This window comes from Apodemus sylvaticus, chromosome 22, assembly GCF_947179515.1.
Source record: "Apodemus sylvaticus chromosome 22, mApoSyl1.1, whole genome shotgun sequence".
Taxonomy (NCBI): domain Eukaryota; kingdom Metazoa; phylum Chordata; class Mammalia; order Rodentia; family Muridae; genus Apodemus; species Apodemus sylvaticus.
The window spans coordinates 40136254-40150328 of record NC_067493.1 but is presented as its reverse complement, the minus strand read 5'-3'; the positions used below and the strand labels follow the sequence as shown (position 1 = coordinate 40150328).

Below are 14075 nucleotides of genomic sequence, written 5' to 3'. Positions count from 1 at the left end.
ACTGCTCTAGCTGGGTGTCTCGTGCATGGATATTGGTCAGGGATGCAAGATGGGGGTCTGGGTTACCTCCCTCCAGGCAAGTACCCTTCTCCCCTTGACATGCAGGGTAGAAATAGGAGTTAGAGCAGAATACAGATCAGAGATGGCCAGGACCTCGCAGCTCCTTCAGCTCTGTAGACTGGGGCTCCTGCCTCTGGCTGAGGCACAAGTTTGCCTTTGCTACCAAAGATACCTTTCTGGCGTTTAAAAGGACAGAGAAGTACACACAAGAAAATGACAGTGGCTAACACACTCACAGCAAAGATTAACCAGCTGGCATCAGAGCACATTGGCCTGGGTGTCACTGTAAGAAATCATGGCTATCACAGCAATTAGAGACAAGAACATTACAGGGAAGCAAACATCCCATTTGACCCCAGTCTCCTCCCCTGACCTCCTCCCCCAGGGATTTTGGAGGCCACTGTGAGGAGGCTGTCAGTTTCCTTAGTTATTTGCATTCATTTCTGTGTGTATTCATGGAAACCAGGTAGACACTGCCTCCTGCATACCATTATGATGCTGTGTGTGGTGTTGCTTTTTGTGTGTTTTATGTATAATGATACACATGGGCCGAGGATTTATTGTTATATCTAAGTACACCGTAGCTGTCTTCAGACACCCCAGAAGAGGGTGTCCAATCTCATTACAGATGGTTGTGAGCCACCATGTGGTTGCTGGGATTTGAACTCAGGACCTTTGGAAGAGCAGTCAGTGCTCTTACCCACTGAGCCATCATCTCTCCAGCCCGAGGATTCTTTCTAAAAATAACTTTGTGGGGGGGTGGGTGCTAAAGAGATGGCTTAGAGGTAAAGAGCAACATAGTGATTTGCAGAAGACCTGTGTTCAATTCCCAGCACCCATAGGGCAGCTCACAATCCCTGTAGGTCCAGCTCCTGGAGTTCCAATGTTCTCTTCTTGCCTCTTCGGGCACGTGGGTGACATGCAGAGATCCTCACCCCCAACACACACATGAAATACAATCTGTAAGGTAAACATTTAAGCAACACTAACAGGTGTATAGTGTATATGTGTGTGTGTGTGTACATGTATGCTCACACATGCCACAGTCAGAAGAGTTGCACATGCCTTCTGCCCTTCTCTCCCTTACTCTTTTTGAGTCCGAGTCTCTTCTTGAATCTTGGGCTTGCATTCTTTTCAGCTGCACTGGAAAAAAGCAATATCCAGCAAACTCCAGCAAACCCCATCAATCCCAGGCCATCCCCAGCAATCCCAGAAATCCTCAGCAATCCCAGGCAATCCCAGGCAATCCCAGCAATCCCAGGAATCCCAGAAATCCCCAGAAATCCCCAGAAATCCCCCACAACCCCCAGCTATCCCTGGCAAACCCCAGCAATTTCAGGTAACCCCAGAAATCCCCAGCAATCCCAGAAATCCCCAACAATCCCATTGACTCTACTTGCACACAGCACTGGGGTTACGGGATCACACAGGACCATGTCCAGCTACTTACACATGTTCCTGGAATCTAATACAGAGCTTCATCATTGTACAGCAAGTAACATTAACCACTGGGCCACCTTTCCAGCCCCCCAAAGGTTTTTTAAAAAACTATGCAGGGTTTAATATTTATACATACCACATTCTATCATATTTATATGCACTGCCTTTTAGTTCTGTTTATCTTATTTATATCTTTTATATTAATTATTTGTATCTTATATTTTACACATCTGTCCCCCAGACATGTGCTGAAGCGCTATAATGCATTTTCTCAGGATACTTAGGATTCCCTGAGTATCTGGCCTCCCAAGCTGGACTCTGGACCACAAACATTGCTTCCCAGACTGGGAGGGGTCCAGGAGCTTTCCCAAGGGGACCAAGCTAAGGACTCTGCCTCTTTCTGTCCCAGAGCTTTCTGTGGCCTCCCTAGCACACTACCCACTTCCCAGTTTTAATACCTGAGGATGCTTTACACCCTGCCATCAGAATTAAAGAGTGAGTTGTTGTGCTTGGGGGGCGGGGTTGAGGGGTGCCATTTCTCCCACTGATCATCCCTGTTCATTGTGCCCTCAGCTCCGGGGAAGGCATCTGGTCCAGCCAGGGCTGTGCACTCACAGAAGGAAACCTCACCTATTCAGTGTGCCACTGCACACACCTCACCAACTTCGCCATCCTCATGCAAGTGGTCCCGCTGAAGGTGAGAACCATATAGACCCCCCACCCTGTCCTTAGATCAGGGCAACCGTCAGCACCCTTGGCACAGATCTAAACTTGCTACAAAGTTGCCTCATTATCTGGGAGATGGCTGAACACATTGTTATATTTGGGAGACAGCTGCTGAATACATTGGTAAAGTCTTTGAAAGGCAAGCTGGGGGAGTTTGACATGAATTGGCTCACATAGAAACCTACGTTGGTTACGGGAGCATAACAGTCATAGGACCCAGATCAGAAGCCTAGGACCATTGGCGGGAAGCTGTGAGCTGCTCTGGGGAGATGCTCTAGAGTTGCGGGACAAACACACCAAGAGCCCGAAGAAAAGGTACCAGGCTGACTGCTGGGAACCCAAGTGCCACAAAGACCACTCAGATGGAAGGCACTGGTACATCTCCAGTCTCACTGTGGGAGTCAGGAGTCCTCATGCCATTGGGGACACTTCAAATGACACCAGGGTAGAGCATCTTCCTCTGGGTTCTTCACGTGCTGGACCATTGAGCTGAGGGATGTTTTGCTTTTTTTTGGTCTACCTTGGAGGGTCTGATGAAGGGGCCCATACTCTCCAGAGAGTGGCCACTCATGCCTGGCACTCGTCTCAAGAGAGAGGTCCAATCTACAAAGTCAAAAGGGGAAAAAAAAATCAGAAGAAGGAAATCCAGACTCATTTATATCATAAATCTGTCACCAGTCAGTATTGGTGACACCAAATTTAGACAGCCTGTGGGTGTCTTCGTGGGAGAAAAATCACATCTATTCATTGCTAGGAAAGGTTGATTTGAAAATGGTTTAAAATTATCCCTGTTTAAAAGGAACCGTTTCATGAACATTAACGAAATTAAGGCAGATCTCACAAGTGAGGCCAAGCCCTGGGCACACTCACAGAATTCATAAGGTGATACAAATGACTGCATCTCCTGGACACCCAGGCACCTAAGTTCTCCCTGGCGGTCTCTGAGTTTGTGGTTCGAGTCTTACCCCTTGCGTTCCCATCTCTCCTCTCTGAGATCTCTCCTGGGCCTTCTCCACTCCTGGTTTCTTTCTCGTGTCTCACTGCTGGAGGCTTCTGTCTTTCTGGTTGAGTGAGCGGGGTCTTTCTGCATTTCAACAGACCGTGAGGCACACCTGAGTAGTAGCTTAAATTACTAGACCAATACTAGGAGGGATACCCCCAGCAGACCCCAGGATGATGCTTCAGAGGACCCCAGGATGATGCTTCAGGAGATGTCAGGATGATGCCCCAGGGAACCCCAGGATGATGTCCCAGGAGACCCCAGAATAATGTCCCAAGAGATGTGAGGATAATGCTCTAGGGGATCCCAGGATGATGTCCCAGGAGACCCTAGGAATGAGGTCTGAGGCTGGCCTTGGCCACTCAGCAGGTCCCGTTCAAGTCTATGGATTTTAAATGTGGAAGACTTGGTGATCTAATCAGAATTTCATGCTCAGATACCTTATCTGAAGTCTCAATTTGTTTGTTGTTTTTTGTTTTTTGTTTTGTTTGTTTGTTTCTTAGGCCAAACACCCGCTAGGGATACAGATTAGTGGTTAAAGTGCTTGCCTTGCACTCATGAGGACCAGAGTTTGGTTCCCAAAAATACACATAAATGTTGCGTGGGTGTGGTGGCCCACCTGCAGTTCCAGCCTTGGAAAGTGGAGCTGGGAATCCCCAGAGTAAGTTGCCCGATAGACTAGCCATATGGGAGAGCTCCGGGTTTGATTGACAGGCCCCGCCTCACGAATAAGGTAGGAGGGGAGATGGAGGAAGATTTCTGACATCATTCTCATGCATGTTCATACACACACACACACACACACACACACACACACACACACACACATATACACACACGCAAAGACATGCACGCACACAACATGTATGTGCACACACCCATGTACAAATTAAGTTAATTAAATTGAATTAAAAAGCAGCAGAGCCAGCCGCACTGAGCCGAATTTGACTGGAAACCATACTGGAGGGAACAGAGATGACCCTGCAGGAAGAGGGGTCATGGACCCAGCTCATTCCTGTCTCTGTCATCTTCCCTGCACCATGATTGGGAGACGTTCACCTTCAGTTTGTGCTTTTCATTCTTGTCTATGGGGGAAGGATGCCGCTGACCATGCCAACGGGCTCAGATGAAGGAGGAGTGAATGGTCTTTGAATTTGATGAATGGGCAGAGTGTGGTCCCACATGCTCCTCTGAATGGGGACCTCAGCTGGCCTCCTGCAGCCTTTCCAGGCACTTTAAGGGCACTGAGTTTGTGGTCACTGACTCAGAGCGATCCAGTCCCCCTTTTTTTTTTTATTATTTTATTTATTTATTTTTTTGCATTTCTAAATCTGGCCACATTGGGAAAGAAAGGACACTGCACATCCCAGGTACACGACACTGTCCTGAAGCTGGTGTTGGGTGTGTGCCTGTGGGGTTCTGTTGTGGATCCCCTTTCCACTCAGAGCTATTACACCATCTCTCATCTGGATTCAAGATAGTGGCAGTTGGGGTGGCCCCGAAGGGGTCAGGTACGTAGGCATGAAAACAAGGGAATAATGCGGCTGGTGGAACCACGGTGTGGGCTGCTACTGGGGCCCCAGGAGTGTGGCACAACCAGAAACCATATGGGTGTTTCCTAGGGTTGGAGGAGTCTGTGAGGACTGCGCACAGGCAAGCTCCTGCTACGGGACATTCAGCCCGTGCATGTCACTCAACCTCCAGGAGTCACTTGTGTCCCTGTCCTAGGCTGTGGGTCTGTAGCACTCACCCCTTCCACCCAACTGTGGCAGCCGCTGGGACACACAGGGTTCCTCCCTCCTGTGTGCTGGGTGGGTCTATTGAGCCTCAGCTCTGCCATCTGCAGCCCAGGTCAAGGCTGCTGACTCCTGGAGCCCCACGGCAGTTATCAGACAAAGATGGAGTGGGTACCATTCAGTCTGAGAACCAAGGCTCAGCACCCTAGCTTGAGTCCCTAACCCCAAGTACTCAGCCAAGGGTTCTGCTTCTGCATCATCCTTCATCCCTTAACCCCGAGCCCCTGAACTCCATGTCTGGCACCAAATGAGCTTTGAGCCTGAGGACCTTAAGGATGTCCTGGTTGTGATGGCTCATGTCAGATTGGGGCGGCGAGACGAGGAGGAGGAGGCCTAACCACTCCCTCTGGATGTGGACCTCTTACATTAAAACATCAGCATCGGAGGTGGCTCAGCTAATAAAGCATTTACCACGCAAGTTGGGGGCTAGAGCTTGGGTCCCTAGCCACCCATAGAAAACTTGAATGGGCTTGTGGGATTCCTGGCTTGAGCTGGCTAACTAGGCTAACCCAATTGGCTCTGGTTTGAGCAAGAGACCTTACCTCTGTGATAAAGGAGGGAATGATTGAGGAAGAAGATACTGGGTACCATCACTAGACGCCTCAGGCAGAGTCTTTTCCTCATCATCTTCCTAATTCCTATCCTGTTCTCTCCCCTGTTGCCTCTGCTTCAAGTTCATTCCCGCCTCCCTTCCTGCCTCCCATTGTCTCATCATCTCCCTGTGGTAGTCTCCCTGTTGGTTGCTTCTGGTTAGACATCTTTCCCTCAGGCTCTGAGGAGGCTCCTGGGCTATCTAGGCCATGGATGTGAGCCTACACGGTCACATCAGAGAGGACTGTGCAAACTGCTTCTAAGAAGGTCAGGGATGGATGGAGAGAGGAGGGACTCTGGGACAGACAGAGCAGATAAAAATGCTGCCAGGTAACCCCTGGGGAGCCCCACCCCTAGGTCCTTACTCTGGGGTCCACCTTCTGACATCAGCTCCTCCAGCCAGACCCAGGATGCCGCTGTTGGAGCAGACACCTATCATGCCTGCCTTATTCCAGAATCTTCATTAAGAATCAGTTGCTCTGAAGCTGGGGGGTGGGGGCGGGGGCAGGAGCTCTGCAGAGCTGGGGCTGTCTGTCTCCTCTGGGATCCCATTTCAGGAGGAGGCTGCTTTCTGATTGAGGGAGGGGTCTTGCTCTATGGAGTAAGGGGTAGGCTTGGTGGCTAGGTGCAGGGACAGGTTGAGGCAGAGGGAAGTCTCTGACCTATTATAGTACTCCCCCCGCCCCCAAATGAAGCAAAGGACCAAGCATGGCCAGCATGGGCAGCTCAGGCTGGAAGGTGGAAGTGACCATAGCCTGATCTTTGGTCTCCTTATGGGCAGGGAGCCTCAGAGGAGTCCAAGGACCAGATGGAAGGGACATACGGAAGTGGAGGAATTCTTTGTGGATTTTTGTAGAGATTATACACACAGGGCAGACAGCAAACCAGTCCCACCCCCACTCACCTCCCTCTCCATCGGTGGTTTCCTTCACCACCGACTGCAGCAAGCACCCCTTTGTTCTCTGAACAAAGGGTGAAGATTGCGCCTTTCTTTCAAATGAATCGGTGCATCTTGGAGATTGCTCCAACTAGGTGCAGACAGACCAGACCCGTTCCTGCATCTCCTCAGGATTCTGACCTCCGTGGGGTGGGGTGGGGACCTGCTTCAGTGGCAGTTGTCTCTCCAGCCATTTCAGACAAGGGTGAGATGCCACACACAGACCCTACTTCTACTCTCCTTTTGAGTGCTGTAGGTTAGTTAAATCTCCCGCTGCTGGACCAGAAACCCAGAAAGTTCAACGTTAAAACCCATCCTACTGTTTTCAAGCAGCCTGGCCATGCCTCTGGGATAAGGTAGGGAACAAGGGACCTTTGCCGGCAGTTACGACTGCCCCCCCCCCCAGCACTTTGGGGTCAGAATCTGCCAGCAAAGGGGGAGAGTCCTTATCTCCTGCTGTCTGGTATGACATGAAGAACTCAGTCCTGAGAACCTATGCCACACCTGGTCCTTGGATTTCCTACCTGTTTTTTTTTTTCTTTCCTTGCCTGGCTTTGTACCATAGGTTAATCTTAGTTCCTGACAGCCAGTACAGATGACGGAGGAAAGAGCCTAATTTTTTTCCCCTCTGTGGGCTACAGGTATCTTTCAGGAGAGTGGCTGCATCCCGATGTGGTGGTAGTTCCCACCAGGACTCCAGGTCCTGGGCTCTGCCCTCTAGCCAGGAAGGTAGCTCCCTGTTGTGATTGACAGCTTAGTCAATCTATCAACCTTGAGGAGCCGCCTGGCTTTTGATGAAAGTCCTGAATTTTGTTCACTGCGAAGGGCAGGTGTGCCTCATTTCCCTGGTAAGCCAGGTGGCTGATGGGAGACAGAGAGACTCCTGGATCCTGGTAGGAAGTTCCTGAGGCCTAGTCTCTCTCTCTCTCTCTCTCTCTCTCTCTCTCTCTCTCTCTCTCTCTCTCTCTCTCTCTCTCTCTCTCTCTCTCTCTTTTGGTTTTTATTTTTGAGACAGGGTTTCTCTGTGTCACCCTGTCACCCTGGCTGTTTGGAACTCACTCTGTAGACCAGGCTAGCAGGCTAGCCTTGAACTCAGAAATTTGCCTGCCTCTGCCTCCCAAGTGCTGGGATTAAAGGTGTGTGCCACCCCCTCCCCCAGATAAGGACTAGACTCCTTAGGGGACTCTCCTATGGGGTGACTTGAGCTGCAAATGGCCTAGTCTCAATGTCTAATGAACTCCATGAGGGGTCATGGAATCTCCATCCTTCCACAGTAGCTGGGATGCTCACGTCCACCTATATCTGCATCGGGTATCCATTTCCATAGGACACAGAATGCTGACAGCCTGGGCTCAGCCCCAGTAAGGCTCCTGCCTGTGGTCAGCAAATGACAGAGCTGACTAAGGTGAGGAATAGCTGCCAAGATTGAGCCGCCCAGCGAACCATGGCATCTCTCAAGGCCTGACTGTATCTGGGCTCCGTCCAGGGTCAGAGAGCTGCAGGAGGGGAAACTTAGCCTCCATCAGATCTGGGACAGCATCCTGTAGAGCCAAAGGGGGGGGGACAACCTTAATAGAATAAAGATGGGTACCAGATGCTGGAGCATGGATGGGAACATCAAGTACAGGTTTCTGGGCTCCAGTGGGCTTCATAGTCTGTTTACACACGTCTTGTATCGCACAAAAGATGGTCTGTCACAACAGATGTCAGTCTAGGTGACCACATGGGTGTCCATTTAAGAGATGGTCCCAAGGGCTCCTGTGTGCCTGCCAGTGACGGCAAGCACATGGTGACAGTCAGTTTGGGGGTTAGCGATACTGAGGACAAGAGACGGAAGTGATCCTCAGTGGGTTGGCACATTCTCTCACCCAGGATACAATGTGTCATCTTCCGAGCTTTGTGTCTGTGAATCCGCTGGTACCCACCTCAAGCCCCTCACTGCTGCTCCCTGTGTTTCGTAGCCAGAGGAGGCCACATGTCTCTGATCATCCTAGGTCACCCATTCAGACATGGCTGGGTGTATGGTGGTAATACAGGTCAGGTAGCTTCAGTGGGGAAGCCAGGGGGTACGGCGTAGCAACCGGGAGCACGGGACATGCCAACCCCGAAGTCCAGTGTGGGGTAACCCTCTTCCCATGAGGCAAGTCTTGGGAGCTGGCATCACAGGGTCAGCACTGTGGGTGTCTCCACTAAGACACCATCCCAGCCAGGGGATGGGGTGGAAGGGCCAGCCTCCCACATCTCCTTCTGTTCCTGCAGCTCACACTCGAACACCAGGTGGCGCTGTCGTCCATCAGTTACGTTGGCTGCTCTCTGTCAGTTCTCTGCCTGGCTGCCACACTGGTCACCTTCGCAGTACTGTCGTGAGTCACCCTCTCCTTGTGTCCCCAAGAAGTCTAGCAACTTACTGGAAATATCAGTGCATCCTGTCACTCCGGCCATTCTTCTTTCTGGCTCCGAAGACCCTGGGCGGGGATTGTGTGTGTGTGTGGGGGGAGGGAGCGTGCACCCTAGCCCTGCTAGTAGGGGTCCAGATGTGACTATATGACTGTTTTCTGGTGACTTTCACTTTCATATCTGAGGTGCAGGAAGAATGGAAATAGCAGGGCCTGTAGGGTAGGGTTTCCATTTTAGACATGCCAGAAAGGTCTGGAAAGTCTCACCTTGGCACTCAGATCTCTGGTGGGATCTGAGCCAGGCAAGAGCTAGCACAGGCATCCTTGACTGCACCCTCTTCAGCAAGCAATGGTGCTTGGCTTTGAGGCCAAGTTATGCATAAATGCCTTTGGATGGGGCCTATCAATAACCAAGAAAGCCAAAGAATAAATAAATTCCTTCTCGATCAGTCTACCATACACAAGGAGACAGGGCCGAGGTGAGCATCTCGGGTCAGGAGGCCAGGAAGCTCTCTCCCTGTTGGTTGCCATCCAGGCCTCCAGGCAGAGCGCTGTCATAAAATGGCTATAAAAGAATAGTAGGTCCTGAAGCCACCCTCTCGTATCCAAGAGTATCCTCCTCCCCTGCCACCCTCGATGACACCTATGATGCCATGGGGTGTATCTTCTGCAGGTTCTAATTTGGAATTTCAATTAGGACCCTCCAGCTCCCCCACCCCATCCCTCACAGCGGGGGTGGGGGGTGGGAGGGGAACAGGAAGTTAGATGAGCTGCTGAAATTCCAGGAAAGAGCTCAGGCTGTGCAGGATGGCTGGGGAAACTATGAAAGGAACTGGGAGGCTAGCTGAGACCAATCGGGGTCCAAGCAGGGAGCTATGGCACTGGGCAGGGGTACGATCTATAAACATACCCATGGTTTCTCAAAGAGAAGTAGAGAGGGGACCCCAATGGGGATAGGATGTTGAGGCTGAGCTCCAGGGCTCACACCCACCTCTCTGTCTTCAGTTCTGTCAGCACCATTCGGAACCAGCGTTACCACATCCATGCCAACCTGTCCTTCGCTGTCCTGGTGGCCCAGGTCTTGCTGTTGATCAGCTTCCGCATGGAGCCTGGCACGGTGAGTAGGCGCGGATTCTCGGCCTGCAGCTGTCCATTTGCACCCAAGTGCCTGTCTCCTCAGGAGACCCAGGGGCGTGGGTTTGTTGGAGTCTCTTCTTGGGTCACAGGGCATGCTGGGAGTGGGCGTGGCTGGGGAGCGGCAGAGTCCCCAGTTGTAGAAGAACTTTGGCCTGAGAAACTGAGCCTTGCCTCCCCGGGATGAAAATGAGGTCATGGGACTAAAGGTGTTTCGGGAATAAATACGAGTAAGCAAAACCTCAGCAGGCAGACCCTGTGCACCCCGCAGTCCCTGTGTACCCTGCGGTCCCTGTGCACCCTGCGGTCCCTGTGCGCCCCGCCGTCTCACCCTGCGCCTTTGCTTGACTCCCAGGTCCCGTGCCAGGTGTTGGCTGTCCTCCTGCATTACTTCTTCCTCACCGCCTTTGCTTGGATGCTGGTGGAGGGACTGCATCTCTACAGCATGGTGATAAAGGTCTTCGGGTCAGAGGACAGCAAGCACCTCTACTACTATGGGATAGGCTGGGGTATGTAGTAGGGGAGGGGCAGAAGGCAAGGATAGGCTGGGGTCTTTGGTCGGGGTGGGGCAGATGGCAGGGATGGGATCTATTAACATAGATTGGGAGGGATGAGGTGGGCCGGGTAGGGGTGGGGGAGATATAATGGAATGGGTTCCGGTGACAATGAGGTAGGGCAGGCGAGTGGGGGGGCAGGGTTTGGTAGAGATGGGATAGGTTTAGATGGAGATGGGGTGGGTTTAGATGAAGATGGGGTGGGTTTAGATGGAGATGGGGTGGGTTTAGATGGAGATGGGGTGGGTTTAGATGGAGATGGGGTGGGTTTAGGTAGAGATGGAATGGGATGGGAATCAGGTGTGGAGGGACACTGCCAGAGATGGGATTGGTCAGTGTGACCCATGGTGTATTACTGTTCCTTTGTCTTGGGACATCTGTGCTCTGCCATGTTGGCTAATAAGCTTCAGGGATTTGACTGGTCCCTCCTGTCCACGGAAATGATGGCGCTGGCTTACAAGGCTGTGAAATCCCAACCTTCCTACGGTTGATTCTCTGAGTGCCGGTGGGTCATGGTGACAGAGCACCCTGGAATACCACATGAAAATGCTGCTTCCCCGACACACAAAAAAAGTAGCTGGTGTTCTTAGAAAAGAAACCAAATAGTCAGTGAGCGGTAGGGGTGCCTGTTTCTGTGTAGTGTGCGCGTGCATGTGTGTTGTGCCCGCGCATGCATGGGTGTTTGTATGAGTGCACCTGTGTGGATACATATAGAGACCAGGGTCTAGCCTCAGGTGTCGTGCCTCAGGTGTCGTCTACCTTGTTTCTTTGAGATAAGGACTCCCATTAGCCTGGAGCTCATGGCTGTCTGGGCAGAGTGTATCAGGGACCTGCCTGTTTCTGATGAGGTGACAGGTAGCTGCCACTGTGCCTGGCTTTTTAAAGTGGCTTCTGGGAATTGAACTCCTTCTCCCCCTTGCTCTGCAAGCTCCTTCCCTAACTGAGCTGCCTCCCAGCTTTGTCCTTGTTTCTTATGGTGTGTTCAATTCGTGTCAGGCTTAGCTAGTGCAGGACAACATTTGAGTTCTCCGTTCTGGCCTAGGCCTTTCCTCTGTCTGCCCTGCCCATTTTTTGAAGTGAGGTGTTGACGTCACTTGGTCTGTTCCTGTTTCCTCTCCCTCTGCCTTCCTTTGAGTTAAGTGGGTATTTTCCTGTGCGGCGCTTTAATGCTCTTAATGAGCTCTCCCTGTATTTTCTGGGTTGTTTTCTTTAGCGGTCGCCCCTGTGTTTACTGTATGCATTTCAGCATATTAAAATCTATTTTATGTTCTCACTAAATTACAGTGTGATGCGGAAGCGTTGCTTTTAAGTGGTTCTATTACTTTATCCCTTTTCTGCGGTGATTGCTACACATATCACAACTGCATGGGGGGCACGGGGTACGGTATCACTTTTTCAACCTCCCCTCTCTAACCAAAGCTGAGAGAGGAGACGGGGTGTGTCTCTGCAGGGTGTGTCCCGTTTATCCATCGGATGGACCGTGTCTGGTGTCTGGTCCTCTGCGGATGTCCCTGCGAGTCTGAAGTGCCATCTGGGTCTCCTCACCACGCTCCCACACAGCTTTCCCTCTTTGCCTCCCCTGTGTGCCTTGGAAGCTTATTACATTTCTATTTGTTATGGACCTAATAATGCAGCTCTATAAATGTCGTTTGATATTATTGCTTTTTAACTCAATTGGGAGAAAAGAAGAGAGGAGGGCACCCAACTCTACCGTTGCTTATAATTTCATAAGCGATTGGTGTTGTGTGTGCAGGTCTGTGTTTCTACGGGTGTCCACGCATCCGTGTGCGTATCCGGGTATGCGCACGTGGGTGTGCCTCTGTGTGTGCGTCTGTCATCCTGTATGTGTGTGTACATGTATCTTTGTACCTTCACGGATGTGCATGTCTGTGTGTGTCATTGCTGTGGGTGTCCCTAGCTCTCTCCCTGAGCACTCTCTTTTCTTTCCGTATCTGGGGAAGCAGATTTCCTAACCACGTGTGTGTTCTTATCAGACAACGGCTGTTTATCTGACACCGTCCATCTTGTCATTTTACGAGGTGGCTGTTCTGGATGCTGATGCTTTTCCTAGGGACCCCTTGTGTTCCCTCCTTGCCTCTGTCTCCATGATTGGCCCTGAAGTCCGCTCTTCATTCTCTTAGGTCTCATTCAGGGTTTTCCACTCCCTTTCAGCCTTTGCACTCAGTCGTGACCAAGCTGCCTGCCTTCCTGACATTCCTCCTGGTCCTTATCAACTGTTGACGCAGCTGTGGTGTCACCAGCCTTGCTCTGCTTTCCTTTCTGACAGCCTCCAGTGCCCGCCAGAAGTGCCACGGTGTCTGAGTTGACTCCTTTTCCCTCTGATCTCCATGTAACATGCGTGGTCTTAGAATCCCCCGGCTCTAACTGGCCCCTGCCAGTTGCTCTAGTGAAGTTTTTGTTTCAATGATTATACTTCTTGGTTTCAGAGCACCCATTTGATCCACGGTTCTCCTTTAAAAGGAGAAAGAATGCATCTGCTACCTGATACGCTCTGCTGATTGGTGGCTTTAGGTACTTCTTTCAGTGTCATCAATGGCGCTGGCCCCTCCCAGGCAGTTTCTCGCAAATGTTTCTTTTGTGTGGGCCACACTTTCTGTGATCTTGCGTGACTTAGGACCTTTGGGATGATATAGTTTGGGAGCTCTGAGCCTCCTCCTGTCTACCGGCCCACTACTCTGTTACTCAGACTGCTTGAAGCTGGCCCGGGGCTAGTGTTTCCTATCAGAGTGGAGGAGCAGAGAGGGGACCGAACCCAGCTGGTGTCACGCTCTTCTTCAGAGGGCTCTGGGAAGGGACGGTGGCCCCTGAGGCACCTGTATAAACACACCGTGGCCTGGGATTAGAGGGGAGAGCAGCACAGGTGTCAACAGCCTATGCCGGACAGTGGTTGCACACACCTTTAATCCCAGCACTTGGAAGGCAGAGGCAGGTCTACAGAGTAAGTTCCAGGACAGCCAGGGGCTATATAGAGAAACCCTGTCTCAAAAAACAAAACAAAACAAAAACAAAAAACAAACAAACAAAAAAGGTGCTTTCTAATGCAGAGATGAGGGCTAGGGGTTTTAGCTCTGCCCCAAGGAAAACCCTGCAGGCCTGGTCGGGGAGCTTTGGAAGGGGCAAGGCCGCACTTGTCATCAGCCAGGAGTCATCAGCCAGGAAGCAGGAAGCCACTCAAGTGCCCCAGGCCCCCCTGTTGTTCTTGTGATTTCCTGGATGTTCTTGAATTCCTTTGGCTCACACTTGGGAATGTTTACAGGGCCTCAGAAAGTTTCAGACTGGAGCCTTACTCTCCACCCATCCTTCAGAGTCTCCCTGGGCCATGGCGGAGGCCCTGTCCTGGTCTTGGCTTGTCGGCTGTGTTGACTTTTGCTCATCCAAAGGAGTCCCTGCCCGCACAGTGTCTGCTTCCTACAAGTGTCC

General features: G+C 51.3%; 1 protein-coding gene across 1 annotated transcript in view; it reads left to right on the top strand.

Moving 5' to 3' along the window:
• The window catches only part of Adgrd1 (adhesion G protein-coupled receptor D1), a 119925-nt gene that overhangs the window by 82771 nt on the left and 23079 nt on the right, over positions 1-14075 (top strand). Inside the window, exons 15-18 of the mRNA XM_052168618.1 lie at positions 2074-2197; positions 8810-8913; positions 9952-10063; positions 10436-10589. Coding sequence (XP_052024578.1) covers positions 2074-2197; positions 8810-8913; positions 9952-10063; positions 10436-10589 — 494 coding nt within the window. The remainder of the gene's footprint in view (positions 1-2073; positions 2198-8809; positions 8914-9951; positions 10064-10435; positions 10590-14075) is intronic.